Genomic DNA, 26,747 nt, shown 5'->3' with positions numbered 1-26,747 from the left:
AATATCTCCTTAGGATAAAATCTGCCCCGAGCGGGAATCAAACTCGCGACATAGCGCTTTAATGGCAGATGCTTGCGAAAAAGAAACCTCATCTGTTTTTACTTTTTTAGATTTAAGTTCGTCCCAGGCGGGAATCGAACCCGCAATCTAGCGCTCCAGCGACAGAAGCGCTACCCTCCAAGCTAATTAGGCTGGACTTTTCAGTCTTAGCCGACAGTAATAAGGTAAGTACGCAGAGGTTAAAGTTAAAAGGGTCGCTCCTCGTATAAAATAATTCAAGCATTTCTCAGACAGGGTAGATATAGCACACCCAGGGGGCGGGGTCTCATTAAATAAATCAATCAACATAACATAAATAAGTCAAGTTCTAGGATGACATAAATAATTCAAGTTCCAGTATAACCTACCTGTAGCAGAAGGTGTATGGAGCAGTGTTATTATAGGGTTAGGTTAAATACAAAAAGGAGCTTTTCTTTTCCACGGACGTGACTTCTGCATAATTACCCATACTCTTCACAAAAACCTTCCCCCAACCTGTGAAGAGTATAAGTTACTTGTGTTCTTCTTTTTAAGATGAATCTTCACACGACTTAATTGTATCAACACACACCTACACTTTCTCATCACCTTTACAAAAACCTTCTTTGGTCATAAAATTCCAAATTCTCATCACCCTACCAACCTTCTCCCGTCTAAAAATTCCAAAACATGCACCAAAAAACCAAGGTCACAACAACCACCACTACCACTAAAAAACAAACTAGCAGCCAGAAAGGAGCACCACCTCAGCAACAGGCACAGAAAGAACTCAAGACTATTCCTGAAGACAAGACTACAGGGGTGATAAGGGCCGCCCTGAAGGCTCACAATGAGAAGCGAGGCTTGCATGGGTGCCCCCCGCTCGGGTTCAATGAGGACTTGGCTAAACTAGCAAAGGTATTGTCATCCGGAGGTAACGAGTTCAGTCCCGTTGACCTTCTTTACGAGAAGAAGAGAAGAACACAAGTAACGTTACTTGTGCAAAAGTCACGTCCATGGAATAATGCTACCAAAGGAACTGACACAAACGAGCAGTGACCAGTGTTATTATAGGGTTAGGTTAAACGAAAGAAGGAGTTTTCACAATTAGAGCAGTGATTAGTGTTATTATAGGGTTAGGTTAAATACAAAAAGGAGCTTTTCTTTTCCACGGACGTGACTTCTGCATAATTACCCATACTCTTCACAAAAACCTTCCCCCAACCTGTGAAGAGTATAAGTTACTTGTGTTCTTCTTTTTAAGATGAATCTTCACACGGTCACGTCAGAATCTATCAGTATGTTCTTTTACGAGTTCCGTCCGCTTAGTTTTAACTACGGATTCCTTTTCGGGTGAATTACTGAGGCTGATGATATCCCATATGTTTAAAACCTGAGTAAGGGTAAAACTCCGGTAATTTTCCATTAGGTGTTCGAGCACTCATTTAGAAGGGTTAAATTCTCAGCCCTAGTTTTTCCTTATGCAAAAGTACTCACTCTAGACATTTTTTTATGCCTACCCTAGGAATGGGAAAAAAGGGGAATTTTCTTCATGTGATTCTGATGTCATATTTCTCATCAATCAAATACATAAGCCCCGGATTCAGACTGCGATACTCTTTAGTCCTAGACTGGCAGTATGAAACAAGGTCATCATCAAATCTTAAGTCGTTCCAGAAATAGGTCAACTGAATAAGGTATATTGATATATTCTATCGTCTATCCTATTCTGATGATTGAGTAAATGAAAGACTTGTAACACTGTCATACCGACAAAGTTGTGAAAAAGCTGTCTGCTTTACCACAAAGATTCATGATTTGATATTTCCTATTCTCACGGTACCTCCCTCAGGACTGGGCAGAGAAGCTGATTCAGCGAAACGCATTCGAACATCGGCCGGACAACGCGTACGGTGAGTGATGTGAATACATCAAGCCCTCTTACCTTTTTCAGTAAGCACCTCTGTAACTCTGGTCCTGGCATCAAATCTCTTCATTCCAGTGAATTCCCCGTAGTCCCCAATGATAACTCCCTCTTCATTAAACACGGTAATCAGGGGCAGATTCAGTCTCTGTGCTACCTCGTAGTCGTTGTGATCATGCCCGGGGGATATCTTGACCGCGCCTGATGGGGGAAATGAAAAATTTGATTTAGTTATATGGAACACTTTAAGGGGAAGATGGAAGGGAAAGGGAACACAAGGGGAATAAATAAGACCTTGTTTAGACTGTAGGAGTAAAGGGACCTTTCAGTCTCATTTCGGCAATATAAACAGGGTATATTTTATTCTATTCTACTTTAAATAGAAACTTGGTCTTTTAAAACATAATATAAATACGACTTTTGAAACTTACCCGTGCCAAAGTCTTTCTCCACAAAGCTATCGGCCAGGATCGGGATTTTCCGCTCGCAAAACGGATGGACGAGGAGTTTGCCCACCAAATGTTTGTAGCGTTCGTCCTCGGGATGCACTGCAACCGCCACGTCCGCGAAGAGCGTCTCCAGTCGCGTCGTGGCCACCACTATTTCGCCACTCCCGTCTTCCAGCTTGTACGCGAACGAGGCCAGGACGCCGAAATCGACCGGGTTGGCGTAGCCGGGTACGCGGAGTGGCGTACGACCTGTCAGCTCTACCTTGTCCACCTGAAACGGAGGTTAGGTTTAGGGAAAACACTGAGCAAGTAAACCCTTTTAAGGCAGAAATTAAACCTCTTTTAGGAAGCAAATGTTTATATAAACTGTTTAAAGGGCGTAAGTAAACCCTTTTTAACACAAATTCAAAACACTTTTTGAAGTTTATTGCCCGACCGGGGATAACTTTATCCTAAACAGATAAGGTTCGTTCTCGGAACGGCTGGCTTTCTAACATCCTATCTCTTTCTCTCTTCGATTACGGGACGATAATTCCTCTGTTGTCACATTCCCCCTGTAAAACCTCTTTGAAAAAAGTGTTACAAATTCTCTGCCTGCTTCGGTATTCACCCACCAAATGTTTGTAGCGTTCGTCCTCGGGATGCACTGCAACTGCCACGTCCGCGAAGAGCGTCTCCAGTCGCGTCGTGGCCACCACTATTTCGCCACTCCCGTCATCCAGCTTGTACGCGAACGAGGCCAGGACGCCGAAATCGACCGGGTTGGCGTAGCCGGGTACGCGGAGTGGCGTGCGACCTGTCAGCTCTACCTTGTCCACCTGAAACGGAGGTTAGGTTTAGGGAAAACACTGAGCAAGTAAAACCTTTTAAGGCAGAAAGTAAACCCCTTTTAGGAAGCAAGAGAACCCTTTTTAGGAAGCTAGGAAACCCTTTTAGGAGGCAAATGTTTATATAAACTCTTTAAAGGGAGCAAGTAAACCCTTTTTAACACAAATTCAAAACACTTTTTGAAGTTTAATGCCCGACCGGGGAGAACTTTATCCTAAACAGATAAGGTTCGTTCTCGGAACGACTGGCTTTCTAACATCCTATCTCTTTCTCTCTTCGATTACGGGACGATAATTCCTCTGTTGCCACATTCCCTCTGTAAAACCTCTTTGAAAAAAAGTGTTACAAATTCTCTGCCTGCTTCGGTATTCACCCCCCCAAAAAACACTTCATGTTGAAAAATTACCCTCGAACTTTTGACGTTTGCGCGCCTCCCGGCACACTTGATTGGCTTACTGTATTATGGTTTTCTGTATTTATTGGCTCGCTTTGACAGTAAAATTACCTCTATATCAGAGATGGCACTCTTCAGTGAACAAGACCAGTGTACCAGACGTTCACTCCGGTAGATGTCGCCTGCTTCGTGTAGGATGACGAACGCCTCAGTGACGGCACGGGATAGTTTAGGGTCCATGGTGAAACAGGCACGATCCCAGTCTAGCGATGATCCCATCAGCTTCATCTGCTCGTAGATACGGTCTCCTTTCCTGAACAATTAAAATAAAGGAAAGGCATTTTAATTGTGTTACAAATTAGTAAATTTTATGACTTGGCCTGAACTTGAACCACCAACGTCAAGATCCAGAGTACAGTCCTTGAAAACCTAACCTGTGGCTAATGACCATCCTACCACACATTCTCTTCATGTTTCCTTTCTAAGGGTACCTATAAACTTATTTAAGCTAAGCTTTTACAAATGTAATCTTTACTACTTATGTAATCTTTCATGTAATTGTAATATTTTTATGTTTGAAAGAATAAATAAATAAATAAATGTCTATCTCAAAATACTAAATTTTTATGTACTACTGGCACTGGATTACAAGTCTTATTTTCCCTCAGAACTACTGGGGCTGGTTACTTAAGCTTCTTTTTCTTCTGAAATTATCAACACTATCCTCTCTCAACTTACTCTTTCTTCCACTCCCAAACTTTCTCGATGAACTTCTCCCTGCCAATCTCATGCCGAGTCTTCTTCTCCTCTCGCCAGAGTTTCTTTTCAACCACAACCTGAGTGGCAATACCCGCATGATCACAGCCCGGGTTCCAGAGAGTGGTTTTACCCTTCATTCGGTTCCTGAAATGGAATATTTTAGTGTCAATGTGAAGTGGTATTTGGAGGTGCTTCATGTACTAATTTTACAGCATTTTTTCAGGTAGTTCAATAGCAAAATTGGTTTGTTAGTACAAGAGCTTTGAAATCATGTTAAAAAAAAAATGGTCTTTGGCTTGTTTTTTTTTTTTTTCTGGTAGCCAGTGTTCTAAAGTTGGTTACTCCAAGTAAGATTTTTCTTCTTCTTTTCATGAAAAACTAATTCTGGACAGAGTGATTCTGGGATAACTTTTCTCACTTTTCCCAGATTCATTTTAAATAGGTAGAAAATGATAATTATTCACAGAGAAAATGATAATTATTTTCTTACCATCTGGTGATAGAGTCCTCTACAGCATTGGTAAGAGCATGACCCAGATGTAGTGTTCCTGTCACATTAGGGGGAGGAATCACCATAACAAATTTGCCTTTGGGGTTTTTCTCACCAATGGATTTCCTCTGAAACAAGTGTGTGATATTTTTATAACCTTCAATATCTGGGGACTTGCCTTAAAAATTAAATTACCTATGGTTGCACAGAAAGCAGACAGACTACTGACCTATCTGGGCTGATTCAAGGTGCAATTGGTCATGTTAGGATAATACTTTGTTTTTGTTGGTGTTATGGATGATTTTTTCCTCGAGCAGGGATTGAACCCACGACCTGGCGCTTACAAAACAAGTGCACTACCTCATATACCTTCCAGTTGATGGCTGCTGATTCATACATTAACCCCTTAGATAAATGAATTTCGAGTAAATAAGACAATACAGGATTCCAAATATTGATTATTGTGTATATTGTTGAGCCAAGTGTACAATTTCCTAATAAGTACAAAAAATAATTTAATAAAATTCTATAGGTATGGAGAAAAAATAGGCAATAAAACAAAATTCAAAATTCAACCACTTGTTTTCATTTTTGTATTCAATAGGTTACCATAACCCATCAGGACACGATACTAGATTCTAGAGTCTAGGTTAGGCTGGCGAACTCTTCCTTTTCTCAATATCGCACGGCTTGGGGGTTTGGGCAGAGACCGTGTCTAGGAGAATGCAACTAATGTGTTTAAAATATGAACCTTTTTCTTAGGGATGTACAAGAGGACTTACATTGATTCTCTAGGGTCCTATTTAATTATTTCGTATTTATTTGACTTTCCCCCTACAGAACCCTCCCCGTGCGCTCACCTTGTGACATGTACGCGGCGAGGGCGAAGCGCAGCGCGTCCGTGCCACACTCCGGTATGCCTTGTGGGTAATCCCTCTTCTGTCCGTCCGCGGCGCGCTGTCTCTCCGCCGCCTCTAGGTTGCTATCCTGCAGGAGGCGGCCCTGGAGACCCGCCAGGGAAATGCCCTTCACCACGTCCAGGGGATCGATTACGTTCCCGAGGGACTTAGACATTTTCCGCCCGTGAGCGTCGCGCACGATGGGGTGTAGGAACACCTCTCTGGAAAAGGAGAAGTGAGATTTAAAAAAAAATGAGTTTTCATAGCGAATACCTTCCTAGTGACCCAAAAGACCCCCCCCCAAAAAAACACGACCGAAAGTTGTGACTTTCTTTAGAAATGAATAGTTCAACCCTAAAGCCTAAAGGGGATTTAACTAAAAAATTCTAGGAAAGTGAGATATAGATGACCTAGGCTACGGAGCGGAGTTTGTTAAAAGTACATGATTCCTTGGTATGTATGTGTTTTTTAGATAGCTTTCTGTTCTGCTTCTTCCTTGCTACGGCCGCTCACCCAAAGTTCATACTCTGTGACCTGAAAACAGTGAAAACATGAAAGGGAACTATAACAAGGGAGATCTTGTACTGAAATCGAAGAGAGAAAAAGGATGGGATAAGAGATTTTTTTCCAAGAGGTTTGACAGAGGGCACTGTAACTGCAAAAGTCTTATCGTATCGAAAGCGAAGGAAAAGACAAGGTAGGAGAGAGTCAGCCGTTCCGAGAACGTACCTCATATGTTAGGGTGAAATCCGCCTCGGGCAGCAATTGAACCCGCATTCTAACGCTTATCCCTGACTAGGGTGATTGCTTTGGGCTGATATTTGGTTTTGTCTACAAATTTTACGAGTGGATGCCATTTGCACTCAACCTTTGCTATTGATATAGCATAAGAAAAATTTACTCTCTTTAAATTACCTATGGTTGCACAGAAAGCAGACAGACTACTGACCTATCTGGGCTGATTCAAGGTGCAATTGGTCATGTTAGGATAATAAATGAGCAAGTTGATTGACAGGGACAGGGTTACCTATCTTCTTTTTCTTTGCCTTTTCCCATGTACAGATGGGGTCGGCGTTTTTCATCAGCCTCTGAGCAAGTTGATTGACAGGGACAGGGTTACCTATCTTCTTTTTCTTTGCCTTTTCCCATGTACAGATGGGGTCGGCGTTTTTCATCAATCAGCCCTGACTAGGGTGATTGCTTTGGGCTGATATTTGGTTTTGTCTACAAATTTTACGAGTGGATGCCATTTGCACTCAACCTTTGCTATAGATATAGCATAAGAAAAATTTACTCTCATATTGATTACTTGAGAGTAACTTTAGACAGTTTAGAGACAAGTATTCACTTCTTAAAAATAAAATGGTGAAAAGTCCCATAAATCAGAAATCAGGTATTATTTTGCTCACCTTATCTGGCCATCCAAACACAGAGAACGGGAACAGACCAGAAGAGAACCATGTGTCCAGAACATCTTCATCTTGTCTTAGGGATATGTCTGCTTGAGTCACGTTGAACTTGGAGATAGCTTTCTGTTCTGCTTCTTCCTTGCTACGGCCGCTCACCCAAAGTTCATACTCTGTGACCTGAAAACAGTGAAAACATGAAAGAGAACTATAACAAGGCAAATCTTGTACCGAGATCGAAGAGAGAAAAAGGATGGGATAAGAGATTTTTTTCCAAGAGGTTTGACAGAGGCCACTGTAACTGCAAAAGTATTATCGTATCGAAAGCGAAGGAAAAGACAAGGTAGGAGAGAGTTAGCCGTTCCGAGAACGTACCTCATTTGTGAGGGTAAAATCCGCCTCGGGCAGGAATTGAACCCGCATTCTAACGCTTAGAAGGAAGACCCGCTACCCTCCAAGGTTCCAAGCTAACAAGGTTGGCATTGAATTTAGTGAGATCCAAAGTGAAAGGTCTAGAACCAGTTAGTTCGATTTTGACGTGGCAAATATTTAACAAATAAAGAAAATCCCTGATTAGAAATTAGAAAATAAAATCAAAAGAGATTACTAATTTGGTAAACTCGAAAACAAAGCAACGAAGTAGAATTGGCTCATCATTGGTTTCTTTCTTCTTCACTTCTTTTTTCTGAAAATGAAAATAAATAATAATAAATAAATAAATGAATGAAATAGAATTAATATAAATACAATAAATAGCTTTAGAAAATGGTAAGTACAAGGTTCTGATGCCCAGAAGATAAATATGACTACCTAGATGAGTCATAACAGGAAAAACTAACAAAATCAGATTTTTATCATATCTAATACCTAATAGTAATTTTATCACAGATTTTACAGTTATTTCCCCACTACAACTTTTGTAATATCAAGATAATATTAACCAAGGTAAAGCAAAACTATTTCTGCATTAAGATACTTGGGATCTTGCATCAGAAACTAAGTAACACCTCTACCTTTAAGAACAGGATCATTGAAACTAACATAGTACGCAGGTATGCGATGACCCCACCACAGCTGTCGAGATATGCACCAATCCCTACAAGAGGAATAAACAAAACAATCGTTAGACAAAGAGTGTAAACCAATTTGTGAACCGACCCTGGAAAGCTCTTCGTGAGCTCTAATGCGAGAAAACCCTCTGAGCCCCTTGATAACATCAAGCTCTAAGGGTTCGGTGATGAAGATTATCTTAGGCATTACCTTCCCCTAGTGATTATCTTCCACTAAATCCATTCATCTCGATTCCCTCCCGAGGGGAATTATAAGGAAGACCCGCTACCCTCCAAGGTTCCAAGCTAACAAGGTTGGCATTGAATTTAGTGAGATCCAAAGTGAAAGGTCTAGAACTAGTTAGTTCGATTTTGTCGTGGCAAATATTTGACAAATGAAGAAATTCACTGATTAGAAAATAGAAGAAAAAAAAATCAAAAGAGATTACTAATTTGGTAAACTCGAAAACAAAGCAAAAGAGTAGGTACTTACGTTTTTGGGTTTCTTAGCAGGATCATTGAAACTAACATAGTACGCAGGTATGCGATGACCCCACCACAGCTGTCGAGATATGCACCAATCCCTACAAGAGGAATAACAAAACAATCGTTAGACAAAGAGTGTAAACCAATTTTTGAACCGACCCTGGAAAGCTCTTCGTGAGCTCTAATGCGAGAAAACCCTCTGAACCCCTTGATAACATCAAGCTCTAAGGGTTCGGTGATGAAGATTATCTTCCACTAAATCCATTCATCTCGATTCCCTCCTGAGGGGAACTTTATCCTCAACAGATAAGGTTCGTTCTCGGAACGGCTGGCTTTCTCCTATCCTGTCCTTCTTCTCTCTTCGATTTCCGAACGATGAGACCTCAGTCAGTTGTTACAGTTTCCTCTAATCTCTACAAAATAGAGCTTCTTGATGTTGGAAAATCCATCAAGCTGTAAGGATTAAGTTGTCGAGAATGGCTTCAACATCAACTTCGTCTAGAGACCTTAGAGGACTCGATTAGTCATTTAACATTTTAAGCCATTTATTCCTCAACAGATAAGGTTCGTTCTCGGAACGGCTGGCTTTCTCCTATCCTGTCCTTCTTCTCTCTTCGATTTCCGAACGATAAGACCTCAGTCAGTTGTTACAGTTTCCTCTAATCTCTACAAAACAGAGCTTCTTGATGTTGCAAAATCCATCAAGCTGTAAGGATTAGGTTATCGAGAATGGCTTCAACATCAACTTCGTTTAGAGACTTTAGAGGACTCGAATAGTCATTTAAGATTTTAAGCCATTTAATCCCACAATTATCCCACGAAAATCCCAGTCCTTACCTATTGTTCTCCAACCACTGGTACCAAGTCTTCGTATGATGGTCAGGGATTATCTTGAGCTCTCCGGTTTTGACTGCTTGGACCGCTTTCTCTGCCATTTCGCCGGTTCTCACGTACCACTGAGGTTTGAGTAGGGGCTCCACAACGTCCTTGGATCCTCAACAGATAAGGTTCGTTCTCGGAACGGCTGGCTTTCTCCTATCCTGTCCTTCTTCTCTCTTCGATTTCCGAACGATAAGACCTTACTCAGTTGTTACAGTTTCCTCTAATCTCTACAAAACAGAGCTTCTTGATGTTGGAAAATCCATCAAGCTGTAAGGATTAGGTTATCGAGAATAGCTTCAACATCAACTTCGTCTAGAGACTTTAGAGGACTCGAATAGTCATTTAAGATTTTAAGCCATTTAATCCCACAATTATCCCACGAAAATCCCAGTCCTTACCTATTGTTCTCCAACCACTGGTACCAAGTCTTCGTATGATGGTCGGGGATTATCTTGAGCTCTCCGGTTTTGACTGCTTGGACCGCTTTCTCTGCCATTTCGCCGGTTCTCACGTACCACTGAGGTTTGAGTAGGGGCTCCACAACGTCCTTGGAACGAGAACATAGGGGTACCACCATAGCGTGCGATACAGTACCTCGGTATAGACCTGGGAGGGCGAAAAGGGTAAAGTAAGTAAACACTGAGATTTTCAAAAAGAAAAGAGTTGACTGGAGTAGAATTCAGTAAACTCCGAGTCTCACTTGGAAAAATCTGGTGTGGACATCACACGACTTTCCTTACCCTATGCCACATTTTATTCTATAGGGCTTATGGGGACGGTTTGGGGGTCTAATCTCAAGTTACCTAGTTGCAATGTGGGTGGTATGTTATCTTTAAAAGGTCGAGAAAGTACAGCAAAGAGTTAACTCATTTTTTCTTTGTTCAATCCATTTCTCAACCTATTTCTCTAATCTCAAGTTACCTAGTTGCAATGTGGGTGGTATGTTATCTTTAAAAGGTCGAGAAAGTACAGCAAAGAGTTAACTCATTTTTTTCCTTGTTCAATCCATTTCTCAACCTATTTTACATTTCTTATAGGGATTTCGGATTTCATCATGAACCTCACTGGAGTAGAATTCAGTAAACTCCGAGTCTCACTTGGAAAAATCTGGTGTGGACATCACACGACTTTCCTTACCCTATGCCACATTTATTGTATAGGGCTTATGGGGACGATTTGGGGGTCTAATCTCAAGTTACCTAGTTGCAATGTGGGTAGTATGTTATCTTTTAAAGGTCGAGAAAGTACAGCAAAGAGTTAACTCATTTTATTTCTTTGTTCAATACATTTCTCCACCTATTTTACATTTCTTATAGGGATTTCATCATGAACCTGATGTGAATACATCAAGCCCTCTTACCTTTTTCAGTAAGCACCTCTGTAACTCTGGTCCTGGCATCAAATCTCTTCATTCCAGTGAACTCCCCGTAGTCCCCAATGATAACTCCTTCTTCATTAAACACGGTAATCAGGGGCAGATTCAGTCTCTGTGCTACCTCGTAGTCGTTGTGATCATGTCCGGGGGATATCTTGACCGCGCCTGATGGGGGTTTTATGAAGCAAAATTAGATTTTTTAAAGGGATTTGATAGAGGGAACTGTATTCGCTAAGGTCTTATCGTCCCGAAAGCGAAGAGAGAAGGAAGACAGGATAGGAGAAAGCCAGCAGCTCCGGGAATGAAGAATGAACCTTATCTGTTACGGATAAAATCCGCTGCGGGCGGGAATCGAATCCGCGACCTAGAGCTTACAATCTCCCATGAACCTAAATCCATATCCAGCCTTGGAAGCAACAGCTCCATTGAAGAAAAACATTGGGATGCTCGTAGGAAAATGACATAATGATCAATGTCCTGACGTTCGTAAAAAGAGAAAAAAAGGGTTCACAGGTTCAAAAGTTACGAATATAGAAAGGACTTTGAAATTATAATATGATGAATAATTTATGTATTAAGCTATGTATTTTTATTCTTGATTTTTACATCAATTAATTTTTGAGGTCACCATAGAATTTTCCGACCTACCATTTTTCGATGTCGGTCATTTTTGTTTCTTTGCTGATGGCCGTAATCAATCAACTATGTACCTGCATTTGCATAATCAATCAACAATCAACTACTCAATCGATATCTCAAGGCGCAGTGTTATGTAGGTATATGTACCTGGATACAGATGAACTGAGATAAAACATTCGAGCGAGAATCGAACTCGGACCTTCTGCGTGCTAGGCCGCATTAATTACCACCTATACTCGTACAAGTAGTGTAGCCAATAGCCACATACTCCGTCTCGTCTCGTACTTTTAGGTTGTGGTTATGACTTATCTCCTTTCTACCGCCCCAGCCACAGTGTAACGTCGTCTATTTTTTGCAATATCAATTATTGTTATTAGTATCATCAATTATTGTTAGCAATATTATTATTATTTTCGATCGTCGTTATTATTTTCTCGTGGAAATTTATAGGCGCTTGTTATTTAGCGCCTAATTACCTCACATATTGCAATTTGTTGCTTATACCTATGTAGTCAAAGTATATAGGTAGTTTTATGTCAAAACACGGTTGCTATTATTTTTTGCACATCAGGTGTTTTGTGAGATTCAATTATACAAAAAGTAAATTGCTCTGAAACCTTACACTGCAACATAGATTCACCTCTTCACATCATCGATCGACGGCGTCGACCATGTGTGTGGACACAGCTTGGGGTACCTACTGCTGGAAAATAGTATACCTACTTATTATTTATTATTATTTTTTTAGAGGCTTTATGGCTGAATTCGCACACAGTGAGCTCTTCCACTCAACCAAAGCTCTTCCATCCAACTTATGTCCAATATAATGTGGTACTTACATCGTTTCCTGCCAACATGGCGAGCATTTCCCTCTTTTCCAATCCAGTAGCATGTGCTAGAGGAGGAGGAAGTCCCTCTGAAACAAGAAACAAATCATATTACTACCGGTATTTCTTTATAATTACCTAGGTATATTCCGTACAAACTATAGCAGCCAAAACCAAAATTCAGGACAAAGCAATCACCCTAGTTAGGGCTGATTGAGAGGCTGACGAAAAATGCCGACCCCGTCTGTACACGGGAAAAGGCGAAGAAAAAGAAGAAGAAGACCTATATTCCCTACAATCATATCTGTGTGAACAATACTTTTGAAATGTGAAGATTTTCTTACCATCGAGTAAGCGAGCGCTTGTTTTGAAGCATCGTTTGATCAATAATCGGAACATGGTTTGAGTTTGAAGCTCTCAAGTCCACCGGAAATCTGTAATGTAAACGAAAGCAAATATTATTGTAATTTAATTAATTATAATTTTATTATAGGTACTAGAATCTAGATACATGATATTATTTTGTTTCTACAGTTTGGCATGGGAGTGATAACTTAAAAACAAAGCTAGTTTACCAACCTTGCCTATCTCAACCCGGTACATAAGCACAACCTTATGCTATGGGAAGGCCAAGGAAGGTTGCTTTTAAAGGATCTAATTTTAGGACACTCCACGGTCGTGGCCCAGACAGCACATCCTATGGAAATGTGTGTAATACATGTGGTATTATACCATACTAATACTGTTTGAAATCTCATGACACTGTTGATTTTCCAGGGATCATCATGTGTAGTGCTATCAAACATTTCCACAAACTGTCCGGCAAGAAAATAGGGCTGAAACCAGCCGGAGGCATTTCCACATTTGAGGATAGTGTCCGATGGATTTACTTGGTGTTGATAATGCTAGGCCCTGATTGGTTGAACAAGGACCTGTTTAGAATAGGAGCCTCAAGCCTGTTGAATAATATTCTGCAGGAGTTGGAAGCTTTGTGAAATGGAAATCAAGGTAAATTTCGAAGATTGTAGATTAAAACTAGGACTTGGGGCAGCCACTCCCTATCAGGTAGACCTAATGGGTGGACCTTTTCAGCTGTACCTGTCAGGTTTACCTGATAGGGAGTGGCTGGCCTTAGGATAAGAATACTGACCTTGAATTGTTTGAATCCTCCTATGGAAGACACATAGACTATGGAGCCACCTTTCTTTTTCCTCATGTATGGCAACACTTCTTGTGTCAGTAGAAATGAGCTTTTCAAATTCACATCAAAAATTTTATCCCAAACGACCTCAGAACACTGTGAACATGTAAAAAATAATAAAAAAAATCAATACATTGTAATAATAATCCTAACACCAAATATTTTTACCTACTGGCACCAGTCGCTATGTTTTTTGACCCCGCCGGGAATCGAACCCGGGTCTCCCGCGTGCAAGGCGAGCGCAGTGACCACTACGCCATGGGAGTATACTATAAGTCAATCAAAAAATCGAATCAAATCGTGAATTCTTTGTGGTAAAGCAGAGAGTTTTTTCACAACTTTTGTGAGTACCACAGCATTACTAAGTGCCTCCTTTACTATTAATTCTCATTCATCATCAATCTTTTTACACTGGTAATGCCGCCACTGGTCGTTACTCGATTAAAGTAGCTACTCAATTGTCCTCACGAGGCTGAGTGCACCCCGAACTCCAAACACAGAGCCGAAAAAACCTCGGCCCCTCCGGGAATCGAACCCGGACCTCCTGCGTGCAAGCCTAGTGTGATACCCACTTGGCCACGGAGGTTGCTGTATAAAATAAGTCTTATCAGCCACAGATTTCATTGTCCCAACTTCCCATGGATTTGGTCTAATTTTTTCTTCCTTGGGCCTGTCAATCTCATTGAGATGGGACGTACGACTGAGAATTTAGTTTGAATTTTAAGCAAGTTTTTTATCAGTCCAAAAATTCATCTGCCCACAAAAAGAAAGTAGGTATTACATATTTCTGAGTTTTCTTACCTCAACAAGTGGTTCATTTGCGGGATTGACGGCTGCGTTGGACACCAAAATGTCAATTCCACCATATAGCTTATCAGTCTGAAAATAATGTAAGGAAACGTTCAAGTCAAACTCAGTGATGTGGTTAGCACAGTGGACTTTGGACTTGGTTTATCTGGAGATTGGTGGTTCGAGTCCAAGTCGTGTCATAAAATTTGGCAAAGATCTGGGAACGGCATAACAAGTGACACACAAGGACATTTTTTGTCTTTTTTTTTTAGTAAAGATTTTTACTACCCAGACAGCACAAATTCTTGTATTAGCGATGTATAGGTGATGTAAACTTCCACACATGAGCTGTATTACACAAGTAAAAATCCATCAATACGGTGTTATACCCATGTTTGAAACATTTAGATGAAACAAGAAAACAAGGCCCAAAAGGGCCGACAAATTTGTCGGCAAAAATAATCTTGTATTCCACAGATGATAGCCATGTTATCAGTAAGTATTTTTCCAATGGAATCCAATATTTGAATCAGGATGTAATAATTGTTTTTTTAAAGAATTTGATTGCATGTGTATTATTCAAGCCCCTATTCTTCCACACGTTAAACCTTGTATTTTTTCACACTTAAAACCTCGTATTTTTTCACACTTAAAACCTTGTAATATTACATGCTAAGAACCCAGTATTCTTACACACTTAAAACCCAGTATTTTTACACGCCAGAAACCCACTAGAAATGCTGGTGGAAAAAAAGGCAGAATTTTCTTTTGCTGCCTTGGTACCAAAAGGCAGCAAAAGAAAATTCTGCCTTTTTTCCACCAGCATTTCTAGTGGGTTTCTGGCGTGTAAAAATACTGGGTTTTAAGTGTGTAAGAATACTGGGTTCTTAGCATGTAATATTACAAGGTTTTAAGTGTGAAAAAATACGAGGTTTTAAGTGTGAAAAAATACAAGGTTTAACGTGTGGAAGAATAGGGGCTTGAATAATACACATGTAATCAAATTCTTTAAAAAAACAATTATTACATCCTGATTCAAATATTGGATTCCATTGGAAAAATACTTACTGATAACATGGCTATCATCTGTGGAATACAAGATTATTTTTGCCGACAAATTTGTCGGCCCTTTTGGGCCTTGTTTTCTTGTTTCATCTAAATGTTTCAAACATGGGTATAACACCGTATTGATGGATTTTTACTTGTGTAATAAAGCTCATGTGTGGAAGTTTACATCACCTATACATCGCTAATACAAGAATTTGTGCTGTCTGGGGGTGCTTCGAATTGCCGGGTTCGAATCCCATCTAGATTCTAGACTGCATTCCTCCCGCTGCCACAATTACTTCCCCAGTGATATAGGAAGCATCGTCCGAACACAGGAATGCCACAACGCCCCCCATTTCATCCGGTTCACCAACTCTGGAAGAAAATAAAATTAAAAGTTACGATTCTTGCCCGGGGCGGATTTTATCCTAAACAGATCAGGTTCGTTCTCGGAACGGCTAGCCAGCTAAACACAGGAATGCCACAACGCCCCCCATTTCATCCGGTTCACCAACTCTGGAAGAAAATAAAATTAAAAGTTACGATTCTTGCCCGGGTCGGATTTTATCCTAAACAGATCAGGTTCGTTCTCGGAACGGCTAGCCAGCTGGCTTTCTGCTATCGATTTTTCTCTTCGCTTTCAAAACGATAAGAAGTAGGTGAGTCTCATCTACAACTTTACATATTTACTATTTTCTTACCTGCCCAGGGGTGTATAACTCATTAGCACATCTAAATTTTCCTCTCTTGAATCAACAAGCATCTGAAATCATACAGATAAATGAATTTATATACCTATAATAGGTATAATAATATGTAGAGTAAAAATGCAGGTAGGTATTATTATTATAGGTACCAGGGAATTAGCGTAAAATCGTAATACCTAGGTACCTAAATGTATTTACAATACAATAGACATGACGTAATATTATTACGAGTGGAAAAAACTCAAAGGGTGACTTCTAGACGTCAAAAATCAATAAACTTACTCGGTCACCAAATTTGGTCCTGATAAGTCCAGGTGCTAAACAGTTGACCCGAATGTTCTCAGGTGCCAGATCTTCGGCCACAACTTTCGTCAATCCAAACAGAGCTGTCTTGCTGACTGAGTAGGCGCCAATGAACCTGAACTCCTGAAAAATAATGGTATTTTATTTATTTGAAATGGAAATTTTTCCTAATCCAAAATATTCCACTGTGGTTACTTTTTTTATCCCCACCACAGTGCTTTTTGTTCTGGATAATAAAATGCAAAGTCAGCTGATTTCTTCTTCCATTTGCTAGTTCAAATGCTAATAATAATAAAAAAGTGGATTTGTTGGAAAAATAATAGAAAGTAAAAAGATGGCGACAAAATGATACAAGTTTTTTTCTCTTCCAACAGATATTATCGGTTAAAAATTATAACCATCACCTGAGCCGCCACAAAAAGTTCCGGGGAGAAAAAAGGGATTTTTCAATTCGTCCTTGGATTTCTCCCCTCGAAAAATCAACAGGTGTTTTTTGTTTACATTTTTTATCGGTTTCAAAAAAAATTAAAAAATCACACAATCACAGTTTTTGAGTTTTATCACTGGAAATCTGCGTTTTTATCTCCTTTATCAGATAACAGTTATTCAGTTATTCCCTATGTCAAATAGCTTACCAGCGAGGTAAGTATAAAAAAACCCTTAACACTTTATATCAGAAATAAGGATAAACCCTGCCACCTATTCTCTCATCAGGTTTCATTCACTCCAACATGACTCAAGCCGGTATAGATATCTTGGATGTGTTAAACCAACCTGAAACACCTGCAATAGAAGAATCCAAACTGTTTATAAACCCTCCTCAGTTAGATCAATACAACACAACCGATTTCAAATGGGTCCATGACATTCAGATCAACACAAAATATCTCGAAGATCTCACAAGGCAGTTTGAGGCTGTGGACTTATCCCGTATCAAAAACAAGAAGTCTCTTCTGCTGAAAATCATCGAGTTTATTGACCTGACTACTCTCTCGGGAGATGATACAGAAGCAGTTGTTGAAACACTAACACTGAAAGCTATTCAACCATTGAGTGAAGAACTGAAAGAAAAAGTTCTACGTGGTTTTGTTTCTACAGTTTGGCATGGGAGTGATAACTTAAAAACAAAGCTAGTTTACCAACCTTGCCTATCTCAACCCGGTACATAAGCAGATAAGCACAACCTTATGCTATGGGAAGGCCAAGGAAGGTTGCTTTTAAAGGATCTGATTTTAGGACACTCCACGGTCGTTAAACTAGCAAAGGTATTGTCATCCGGAGGTAACGAGTTCAGTCCCGTTGACCTTCTTTACGAGAAGAAGAGAAGAACACAAGTAACGTTACTTGTGCAAAAGTCACGTCCATGGAATAATGCTACCAAAGGAACTGACACAAACGAGCAGTGACCAGTGTTATTATAGGGTTAGGTTAAACGAAACTTCTTTTCCAGCTGGATTCCCAAGTGGTCAATACCTTCTCGAAACAAGACTGCATGAAATAGAACTTCTTGCCAAACAGAAAGTTGATGAAGTGGACATAGTTATTCAGAGGTCACTCGTCTTAAACAATCAATGGCCAGAGCTCTTCAGTGAAGTGAAACAAATGAAGGAGAAATGCGGAGAAAAGATTCACATGAAAACAATTCTGGCTGTGGGTGAATTGAAGACAAGTGAAAATATATACTGTGCCTCCATGACGGCTATGTTTGCTGGCAGTGATTTCATTAAAACATCCGGCAGTATTCAGCTGTGACTAAACGTTTAGAGATATCGAAGAAGTTATTGAGGAATACCCCCAAAAAACCTTACCTAAAACTCCCAAAAAATAACAATTCAATAGGATATCATCCAGTCGTGTGATGTTCACACCAGATTTTTAAAAACATCAACTATCATTGACTAGTGGATAGTACCCACTAGTGGATAATAGTGGATTCTGGATACCTGAGCATAAGCGCAAAATTGTACCCACTAAGCTGAAATTTATCAAATGAGAACAAAAACTGAGACGGGCTTACATTTTAACACAACCAAGATCTTCCCATTATACACATATATTTTTTAAAATAAAGAAATATAAATAATAAAAAAGATAACAACAACCTTTTCATACATCACTAAAAGAAGGAGAAAAAAATAAAAATAAAACCCATTGTATAGGTGTATTTTCCTTTCGAGAAACTGACCACTGTGCACTGGTCTAATAGTGCACAGTGATCAATTTCTCGAAAGGAAAATAGATGTTTCACCGCCGTTCTTATTTCGTAGTATTCGTAGCAATAGAACAACTGCTACATTAGATGCGTAAGGTCTATAAAAATAAAACCCATTGTATAGGTGTATTTTCCTTTCGAGAAACTGACCACTGTGCACTGGTCTAATAGTGCACAGTGATCAATTTTTCGAAAGGAAAATAGATGTTTCACCGCCGTTCTTATTTAGTATTCGTAGCAATAGAACAACTGCTACATTAGATGCGTAAGGGTGTCGTAGCATGCCCCTCCCGTAGTATGTCTCTCATGTATGCATGTTTTATTTACAATCTGGACTGCATTCCTCCCGCTGCCACTATTACTTCCCCAGTGATATAGGAAGCATCGTCCGAACACAAGAATGCCACAATGCCCCCCATTTCATCCGGAACAGCCAATCTGAAACAAAATAGTAGTCATCGACAACTTAGGCCTTTTAAGCGCTAGGTCGCGGATTCGATTCACGCCCGGGGCGGATTTTATCCTGAACGGATAATATTCGTTCTCGGAACGGCTAGCTTTCTCTTATCCTCTCTTCCTTCTCTCTACGATTTCGGGACGATAATACCTCCGTTGTTACAGTTCCTTGTTGGGAGAATGACCTAATGGCCAAGTTCTCGACATTTGTAAAGGTTTAGGATAAAGATCGCCCTAGGCGGTAGGCGAACTCCTTATCTGGTTACTTAAAATATCATACTGGTAAACTTCCATGAACATTTATAAATTGTTTTTGGGGCCTCTCTGCGCCTCTGCGGGCCCCACAAGGCAAAAATAAAGTAATAGTAAAAAAAAGTAATAATATAAAATAAAGTTATAAATCTCACCTGCCCATGGGTACATTACTGACGGCAATTTCGTGGGCCTCTTCCGTTTCATATAGCTGGTGAGAAAGAGAATAAAATAGAACTTAAATTAAATCGAATGGTAAGGGTGCACTTCCATGAACATTTATAAATTGTTTTTGGGGCCTCTCTGCGCCTCTGCGGGCCCCACAAGGCAAAAATAAAGTAATAGTAAAAAAAAAATAATAATAATACCCTTCCATGAACATTTATAAATTGTTTTTGGGGCCTCTCTGCGCCTCTGCGGGCCCCACAAGGCAAAAATAAAGTAATAGTAAAAAAAAGTAATAATATAAAATAAAGTTATAAATCTCACCTGCCCATGGGTACATTACTGACGGCAATTTCGTGGGCCTCTTCCGTTTCATATAGCTGGTGAGAAAGAGAATAAAATAGAACATAAATTAAATCGAATGGTAAGGGTGCAAAAAATTGGGACATTGGATTTGGCAATAAATTATGACACCCAACCTCGGTCGAACCTGTTTAACTGGGATTCCAAGGGATCGGCATTACAAAAAAGTAGGTAATGAAGGAGCCACGATTTTCCCCCGTTTATCCAGGTTTCCCATTTAGACAGGTCCCAATTAGACTGGTTCAGTGTAATAGATGTAGTGAGTAATGAAGTGTTCTCAAAGTTTCGTGTTTTGATACAAGCCGCAGGCGACACTTCAAACTTTTCCCATTTAGACAGGTCCCAATTAGACTGGTTCAGTGTAATAGATGTAGTGAGTAATGAAGTGTTCTCAAAGTTTCGTGTTTTGATAAAAGCCGCAGGCGACACTTCAAACTCTTGACGTTCGTGTCACTATCATACCAGAACTACTACCCTACGACCTTTCCTTAAATAAAATCATAAAAAGCGAAAATATATAAAAATTAAATGAAAAATCTGAACTCAAAAGAGTATTCAGACAGAGAAACGATTTCCGCCGTTGGATATTCGAGGAACGCGACGCTCGTTAGGGCAGAAGGGAAAAGAAGAAGAATTGCAAAATATTAAATAGTTGAGATATACACAATAAAAACTTACTGCAGCAGCAAATTTGGTCTTGGTGATTCCAGGTGCCAGACAATTGACGCGAATATTCTCAGACGCCAAATCTTGTGCCACAGCTTTGGTTAATCCTAATAGAGCGGTCTTACTCACAGAGTACGCACCTAATAGCTGTGAAGATAACAAAACAAAGAACTCAATTATTGGGTGAGTAAACCAAATATTTCCCTGCAATTTAGATTCTTTTAAGTGGGATTTGACATCACTGTGACACTGTATAACACTTTTTTCTTCGCCTTTTTCCGTTTTTCGTCAGCCTCTCAATCAGTCCTGAGGTGGTTACTTTTAACTGACATTTGGTTTGGGCTACAAAAAATTTACGAGTGGATGCCCTTCGCACTCAATCTTTGCTATTTCTTTAGCAAGGGAAATTTCAGGCTGGTATCCTCCCTGTTTAAAGTCCCCCAGCCAGACTGTGGAACTTTATAACTGCTAAGGTTTTTAGTGAAGAGGGTTTTAACCTGTATTTGGCAACAGGCTACTCACCTCCTCACACTAACCTCACCCAACCTGAGTGGGGCCGGGAAAAGCCAACAGCACATGATTGTCCAGATAATCCTCCAAAGAACTACGATTCTGCCCTTAGGTTTGTCTGTGTAGGTATCTCTTTATTTCACCATAACTCTCATACGGTTTGTCCGATTTTGATCAAAATTGGCAGAAATGTTCAACGCATAGGGGACATTTTCAAATTAGATTTTCGGATCGATTAGACTTCCGGGACTCCCGTTGGGTCCCGCTTGAGCGAGTTCTACAGTTCACTGAAATTACCTTGAATGGAGCAAGACCTCCTATGGAAGACACATAGACAATGGAGCCACCGTTCCTTTTCCTGATGTAGGGTAGAACTTCTTGCGTTAGTAGAAATGTGCTCTTTACGTTCACCTCGAAAATTTTATCCCACACATTTTCTGGACACTGGAAACAAAATGGATATCTTTGTATAATTCCTAATTGAGCGTCTCATTTCGGCAATACGAACAGGGAAATTCTATTCTAAAACTTACCTTTGGTGAAAAAAAAATAATAATAATTAAAAAAAAAATTCTCATGTTAGAAGATACATACGAGTATATGTGTTCTTTACATTAATGTCGAAAATCTTATCTCATACGTTTTCTGGATTCTGAAAACAATCAATATAGGGAAAAAAACCAGGGTTTCTCCAGTTCACTTTAGTTTTGATTCTGCATCTCTATCTTACCTCTACAACGGGTCCTGTTGCAGGATTAACAGCAGCATTTGAAACTAGAATGTCAATGCCTCCAAACTTTTTCTCAGCCTGCAAAAAAAAAAAAAAAAAATAAAAAATAAATAAATAAAAATAAAATAAATCACATGTTAATCATACATAATAGGGTTCAAGTTGAGCTAGCTAAAGTTTTAACACTACACCTACCTAAGTACATCTCACCTTTTTTTTTCTCTCACAATTTTTCCCTTCCAATTTTAAAGTTGTAAAAAAAAATGCCTTACATGTTCAAACAGTTTCTGTCTATCTTCCTTTTTAGCAACATGACAAACAACGCCAGAAATTTTCTGATGTCCTTCTTTCTGTAGAGTCTCTACAGCTTTATTTACATTGCTTTCCTTCCGGGAACTTATCACAACACTTGCACCCTCTGTTGACAGCCTTTTGGCAATCGCAAAGCCAATCCTGAAAGAAAAGAAAAAATAAATAAATAAGGGAAACTAGAGATGTGGAATGAAGAGGGATATACTATGGGATGGCATGCTACAACACAAACCACATATGTGTCTAAAGTAGCAGTTGTTTCATTGCTACAAAATAAAAATGGTGGTGAAACACTCATCTTGAAAAATAAAATAAAAATAAAACTCCTTTTAAGTTTTTAAAACCCCTTAAAGTGAGAGTTAAATAATAATCCTTTAAAGAGCCTCCTAAAAAAAAAATTAAAACCCCCAAAAAGGGAGTTAAAAAAAAAAACCTTAAAAAAGCCCCCAAAAAAAAAAAAAAAAAAAAAAAAAAAAAATATATATATAATCCTTTCAAAATCCTCCCAGAAAGGGGGTTTAATAAATAATCATTTTAGGAATAACAAAACTGAATTCTCCCCTTGAAAGATAATAATAATTACTCACCCATCGGAGGAAGCTGTGACTACTGCTACCTTTCCTGCTAGTCTTGAAGCATTGACTGCGGTGGACATAATTTTGGTACTCGTGGAAAATACCCTGGTGAGAAGCTTGTACATTGGCTATTTGGAAATTTAAGTTGAAACTAGTTAAAGGAAAGGCGGCATCTTTTCATTAGCAACTTTCATTATGTTAAACATCCATTTTAGTGGTGTTTTGAAAATGTTTTGTGTCCAAAATTAATGACACATTTCAATGACTCTGACTGGGATTTGAACCCACAGCTTCTAGATTATGTACCAGGCAGACCTACCATATTAATTCAATCAGATATACTTACCAAGGTGTAATCAATCAAAACACAGATTTAACTGCTTCCTTTTATTACTTTCCTTATTTTAATCTGTTAATTTTCAATATTTGAAGGTTTTTCAAAACCAGTCAGTGTTTCTAATGATCACAAAAAGTTGTACAAAGTTAGCATTGAACTTTCTCTTCTAGTAAATTAGCTTATAAACAGGTAGTAGGGATTAAACTGATAAGATAGAGGCCACTTGTTAGCAAAACGGAAATGAAAATTGGAAATTTTAACAAAATTTAAAATTTCCCGCCCTTAATGTAATGTTATCATTAGTTCGAAATCTGACTACGAGAGCGCTAGTGGGAGAAATCATGGGTGGGATTTTTTTCAATAGGGAGATTTCGCATCGAATCCTGATCCCCATAACGCAACCCATGTTGGCGCCATCTTGTTTACATCATCATCTACAGAATATCACACTTCTTCGTTGGTCATCTACAGAATATCACACTTCTTCGTTGGTCATCTACAGAATATCACACTTCTTCGTGGTTCATCTACAGAATAGGGAGATTTCGCATCGAATCCTGATCCCCATAACGCAACCCATGTTGGCGCCATCTTGTTTACATCATTCATGTTTTTAGATTTAGCACGGGATCGAAAACCGAAACCGAAAACCGAAGCGAACCTAGCGGACGCTCTAGTAATCATACCTTTAATTTGTTCAATGTTTTGTCTTGTCCTAAATAACAAATTATTCAAATCAGTTTTTGAATTAATTAATTAAAAACAGGAAACAATGATTTTTTAAAATTATTTATTTGTTTTCTCAATTTAATTATTCCACCGTGTTCGTTATCTGTTACGTTCTTTTTTGTACAAATAAAACGATGGGTAAAAAAAGGACATAACAGATAACGAAGAAAAGAAAAAATTAATAATTAATTATTACATAAAAAATGAGTTTTTTGCTATGTTTTTGTTTTTAATTAATTTCTGAATTAATTAAGATACCTACCTACATCAAAAAATTTCAGTCAAAATTAATTTCCCCTTCAAAAATGTAAAATAACCGTGATCTATTCAAAAAGAATTTAAATTTACGCGCGTTTCTAACATGGGAATTTCATCACCGTAATACGAAAAAAATCCCCATGTTCAAGCCAAAACATCGTAACTCCGATCCCCGTGTTCAAAACCCCATAACGTGTGTCATGCGCAGAAACCAAAACTCGTCGAACATTGGACCCGAAACAGGATGCGAAATCTCACTAATGTGTAAAAAATCCCTTGATTAATTTTTCCCATTCTAGATAACTGTAGGTAGGTATAGTGTAGGCTAGGTACCTACTTCCTACTATTAATGCCTGTGAGACCGCGGTCTGTCAGACAGTCTGAACGTGAGTGGCGGGCATTAGGAATATGAATCAGTTTGAGGGACTAATACTGGATACCTATAGGTACATAATATGTAGGTATAACTAGGTACCTACAAAATATTCAAAATAACCTATTGGAAATGAGTGTATTTTGCACCTCAATGCCTCACAATAAATTCCCCTTCGTTTCCAAAGTGCCCTCATCGTCATCTATAATGTCCATGATTTGCGGTTTCGCCTCGCCCTCATCCTCTTTTTCATCTTCGCCATCATCGTCCTCTTCTTCCGAATCGAAATTCTCAATGGGCAAACCATCTTCATCGAATGGCGGTCTCACTTTCTTCTTTTTCTTGCGAACTTTCGTGTCGTCAATCGCCGAGAGGGTTTTCATGAGCTGAAAAACAAGTCGAAACATTGAAATGAGTTCTTGGGACAAACGAAATGAGTTTTTAGGACAACCCAAATGAGTTTTTAGTTTTACTGTTTTACGTCAATCAGCGGCGATAGCACGTTGAATACGGCACCCAGTTCCCAGCCCTCAATAAGCCCTAGGGTGATCGCTTTTGGGCTGACATTTTTGGTTTTGGCTACAATTTTTTACGAATGTATGCCCTTTGCACTCAACCTTCGCTAATTCTTTAGCAAGGGGAATTTCAGGCTGGTATGCTCCCTGCTTAAAGTCCCCCAGCCAGACTAGGCTGGTCTACTTCCTGTTTAAGATCCCCCAGCCAGTCAAAGGTAACTTGTATTTTACTATCTAGTAGGTACCTCATGTGGCCGATTTTGGCGGCTCTTACCTGCTCAATGGACGCGAAAAATTCCTCTTCGGCCGCCACTACCAAGGGCCCGCCCACACTAAACGCAGGCTCCTCGCCCTTGGCCTTTGCGTTGTGGGTTGCGTCGTCTGTATTTTTCACGGAGCGCGCCTTGAGTCTTAACTCGCGCTGCTTGGCCTCTATGATCTTCTCTCGCCGCGTCTCGCGCTCAAACATCTGAAAGATTATTATTAGTCTTTTTTATTATTACATATTATTTTTTTAGAGGTTTGACAGAGGGAAATAACTTTAACTCCTAAGGTCTTATCGTCCCGAAATCGAAGAGAGAAGGAAGATAGGATAGGAGAAAGCCAGACGTTCCGAGAACGAACCTTACCTGTTTAAGATAAAGTTCCCCCTGGGAGGGAATTGAATATACGACCTAGTGTTTACAAGGCAGACGGTCGACTCTCTACCCTCCAAGTTAACTAGCAAGGTCCCACTTATTGTACTTCACATTTCTAGAAAAAAAATTACGTCACAATAACGCGATGACGTCACATCCCGAGTTGGACAACTAATAGTGAATCATCAGGAAAAATATTTTTCACGGAGCGCGCCTTGAGTCTTAACTCGCGCTGCTTGGCCTCTATGATCTTCTCTCGCCGCGTCTCGCGCTCAAACATCTGGTAAAATTATTATTATTATTATTTATATTATTTAAAGAGGTTTGACAGAGAAAACTGTAACAGCTAAGGTCTTATCGTCCAGAAATCGAAGAGAGAAGGAAGACAGGATAGGAAAAAGTCAGCCGTTCCGAGAACGAATATTATACGTTCGGGATTAAATCCGTCATGGGCGGGAATGGAACCCGCGGCCTAGCGCTTACAAGGCAGACGGTCGACACTCTACCCTTCAAGCTAACTAAGCTAGCAAGCTCCCACCTATTGTAGGTAGGTACTTCACATTTCGAGAAAAAAATAACTAGTCTGACAGCCAGTCAGGAAAGGTATCTACTATCTAATCAAGAATAAAATAGATTGAGACTTACAGCTGTTAGCAGAACCTTGTCGTTTTTATTAGCGGTAACCAGATTATCCGAGAACTGAATCAAGTAGAGAGATCCATTGGAACTGCCCACGGCTACCAGCTCTCCATTGTCATTACAACGGAGAGTGTTCAGTCTATCATCGCACACCTGTAAGGAAAGGGTCAGAGAACATATTGGTATTCTGTTCTATTCTATTCCATTCTGTTTATATTGGCCCTATTCTGTTCTATTCATATTATTCCTGAAATTTGTCATTATTTATTATTATTATTATTTTTTTTAAGTAATTAATTCTTAAATATTTCCACACGTTTTTTTGTCTCTTCTTTGCAGCTGAGTTCTCAAAGAGCACATGAAATTAGAGCGCCCAGGGTGTCTACCAAAATGGAAAAATAAAATTCCCTGACTTTTCTCGGTTTTCCAGTCCATTTTTTCCAAATTTCCAGTCTACTTTTTCAAGATTTTCCCCCCTATTCCCCCTGCGTCCCAACAGATTTTTTTTTTTTTTTTTTCTTCAAGTAATGTTCCCAAGCCTGTTC

At 39.5% G+C, this 26,747-nt stretch overlaps 7 protein-coding genes across 10 annotated transcripts; 2 read left to right on the top strand and 5 right to left on the bottom strand.

Annotated features, from left to right (window-relative positions):
• The first annotated feature begins 594 nt into the window (after positions 1 to 594).
• Positions 595 to 1,939, top strand: LOC113467639 (Golgi-associated plant pathogenesis-related protein 1-like). Its single transcript, XM_026823926.1, has 2 exons — positions 595 to 936; positions 1,871 to 1,939. Exons 1-2 carry the CDS (start codon positions 709 to 711, stop codon positions 1,937 to 1,939), a joined length of 297 nt encoding a protein of 98 aa, XP_026679727.1. The 5' UTR covers positions 595 to 708.
• Positions 1,940 to 1,949: 10 nt separating this feature from the next.
• LOC113467637 (valine--tRNA ligase-like) lies at positions 1,950 to 5,261 on the bottom strand. The gene is made up of 7 exons (XM_026823918.1): positions 5,232 to 5,261; positions 4,863 to 4,990; positions 4,352 to 4,516; positions 3,725 to 3,926; positions 3,011 to 3,209; positions 2,374 to 2,463; positions 1,950 to 2,143 (listed from the first exon to the last, which is right to left on the bottom strand). The coding sequence occupies exons 1-7, from the start codon at positions 5,259 to 5,261 to the stop codon at positions 1,950 to 1,952; spliced, it is 1,008 nt and encodes a 335-aa protein (XP_026679719.1).
• Positions 5,262 to 5,696: 435 nt separating this feature from the next.
• On the bottom strand, positions 5,697 to 9,690 carry LOC113467633 (valine--tRNA ligase-like). The gene is made up of 5 exons (XM_026823910.1): positions 9,540 to 9,690; positions 8,710 to 8,800; positions 7,171 to 7,347; positions 6,275 to 6,295; positions 5,697 to 5,978 (listed from the first exon to the last, which is right to left on the bottom strand). Exons 1-5 carry the CDS (start codon positions 9,635 to 9,637, stop codon positions 5,697 to 5,699), a joined length of 669 nt encoding a protein of 222 aa, XP_026679711.1. The 5' UTR covers positions 9,638 to 9,690.
• A 6,000-nt stretch (positions 9,691 to 15,690) lies between these two features.
• Positions 15,691 to 16,662, bottom strand: LOC113467681 (uncharacterized oxidoreductase MexAM1_META1p0182-like). The gene is made up of 3 exons (XM_026824011.1): positions 16,452 to 16,662; positions 16,164 to 16,225; positions 15,691 to 15,837 (listed from the first exon to the last, which is right to left on the bottom strand). Exons 2-3 carry the CDS (start codon positions 16,223 to 16,225, stop codon positions 15,723 to 15,725), a joined length of 177 nt encoding a protein of 58 aa, XP_026679812.1. The 5' UTR covers positions 16,452 to 16,662; the 3' UTR covers positions 15,691 to 15,722.
• Positions 16,663 to 16,995: 333 nt separating this feature from the next.
• LOC113467628 (deoxyribose-phosphate aldolase-like) lies at positions 16,996 to 18,224 on the top strand. Its single transcript, XM_026823905.1, has 2 exons — positions 16,996 to 17,555; positions 17,923 to 18,224. Exons 1-2 carry the CDS (start codon positions 17,204 to 17,206, stop codon positions 18,222 to 18,224), a joined length of 654 nt encoding a protein of 217 aa, XP_026679706.1. The 5' UTR covers positions 16,996 to 17,203.
• Positions 18,225 to 18,485: 261 nt separating this feature from the next.
• On the bottom strand, positions 18,486 to 23,399 carry LOC103509679 (dehydrogenase/reductase SDR family member 4). 4 transcript variants are annotated; one of them, XR_003391656.1, is made up of 9 exons: positions 23,060 to 23,396; positions 22,726 to 22,841; positions 22,099 to 22,279; positions 21,827 to 21,904; positions 21,394 to 21,540; positions 20,599 to 20,733; positions 19,882 to 19,937; positions 18,956 to 19,122; positions 18,486 to 18,784 (listed from the first exon to the last, which is right to left on the bottom strand). XR_003391656.1 is itself a non-coding variant. In XM_026823985.1 (8 exons), exons 2-8 carry the CDS (start codon positions 22,836 to 22,838, stop codon positions 19,008 to 19,010), a joined length of 825 nt encoding a protein of 274 aa, XP_026679786.1. In that variant the 5' UTR covers positions 22,839 to 22,864; positions 23,060 to 23,398; the 3' UTR covers positions 18,886 to 19,007. The 4 variants fall into 4 exon arrangements, 3 of the variants coding, with proteins under 3 accessions (XP_026679786.1, XP_017299858.1, XP_026679787.1); XM_026823985.1 differs by lacking the exon at positions 18,486 to 18,784 and having other exon boundaries at positions 18,886 to 19,122; positions 22,726 to 22,864; positions 23,060 to 23,398; XM_017444369.2 differs by lacking the exon at positions 18,486 to 18,784 and having other exon boundaries at positions 18,886 to 19,122; positions 23,060 to 23,389.
• Positions 23,400 to 24,172: 773 nt separating this feature from the next.
• LOC113467673 (dynein intermediate chain 2, axonemal-like) lies at positions 24,173 to 25,738 on the bottom strand. The gene is made up of 2 exons (XM_026823999.1): positions 25,200 to 25,738; positions 24,173 to 24,796 (listed from the first exon to the last, which is right to left on the bottom strand). The coding sequence occupies exons 1-2, from the start codon at positions 25,392 to 25,394 to the stop codon at positions 24,569 to 24,571; spliced, it is 423 nt and encodes a 140-aa protein (XP_026679800.1). The 5' UTR covers positions 25,395 to 25,738; the 3' UTR covers positions 24,173 to 24,568.
• Between the last annotated feature and the right edge of the window lie 1,009 nt (positions 25,739 to 26,747).

This window comes from Diaphorina citri, unplaced genomic scaffold, assembly GCF_000475195.1.
Source record: "Diaphorina citri unplaced genomic scaffold, Diaci psyllid genome assembly version 1.1 scaffold24, whole genome shotgun sequence".
Classification (NCBI taxonomy): Eukaryota; Metazoa; Arthropoda; class Insecta; order Hemiptera; family Psyllidae; genus Diaphorina; species Diaphorina citri.
The sequence above is the reverse complement of the archived record's forward strand: the minus strand, read 5'-3'. Positions and strand labels throughout refer to the sequence as shown.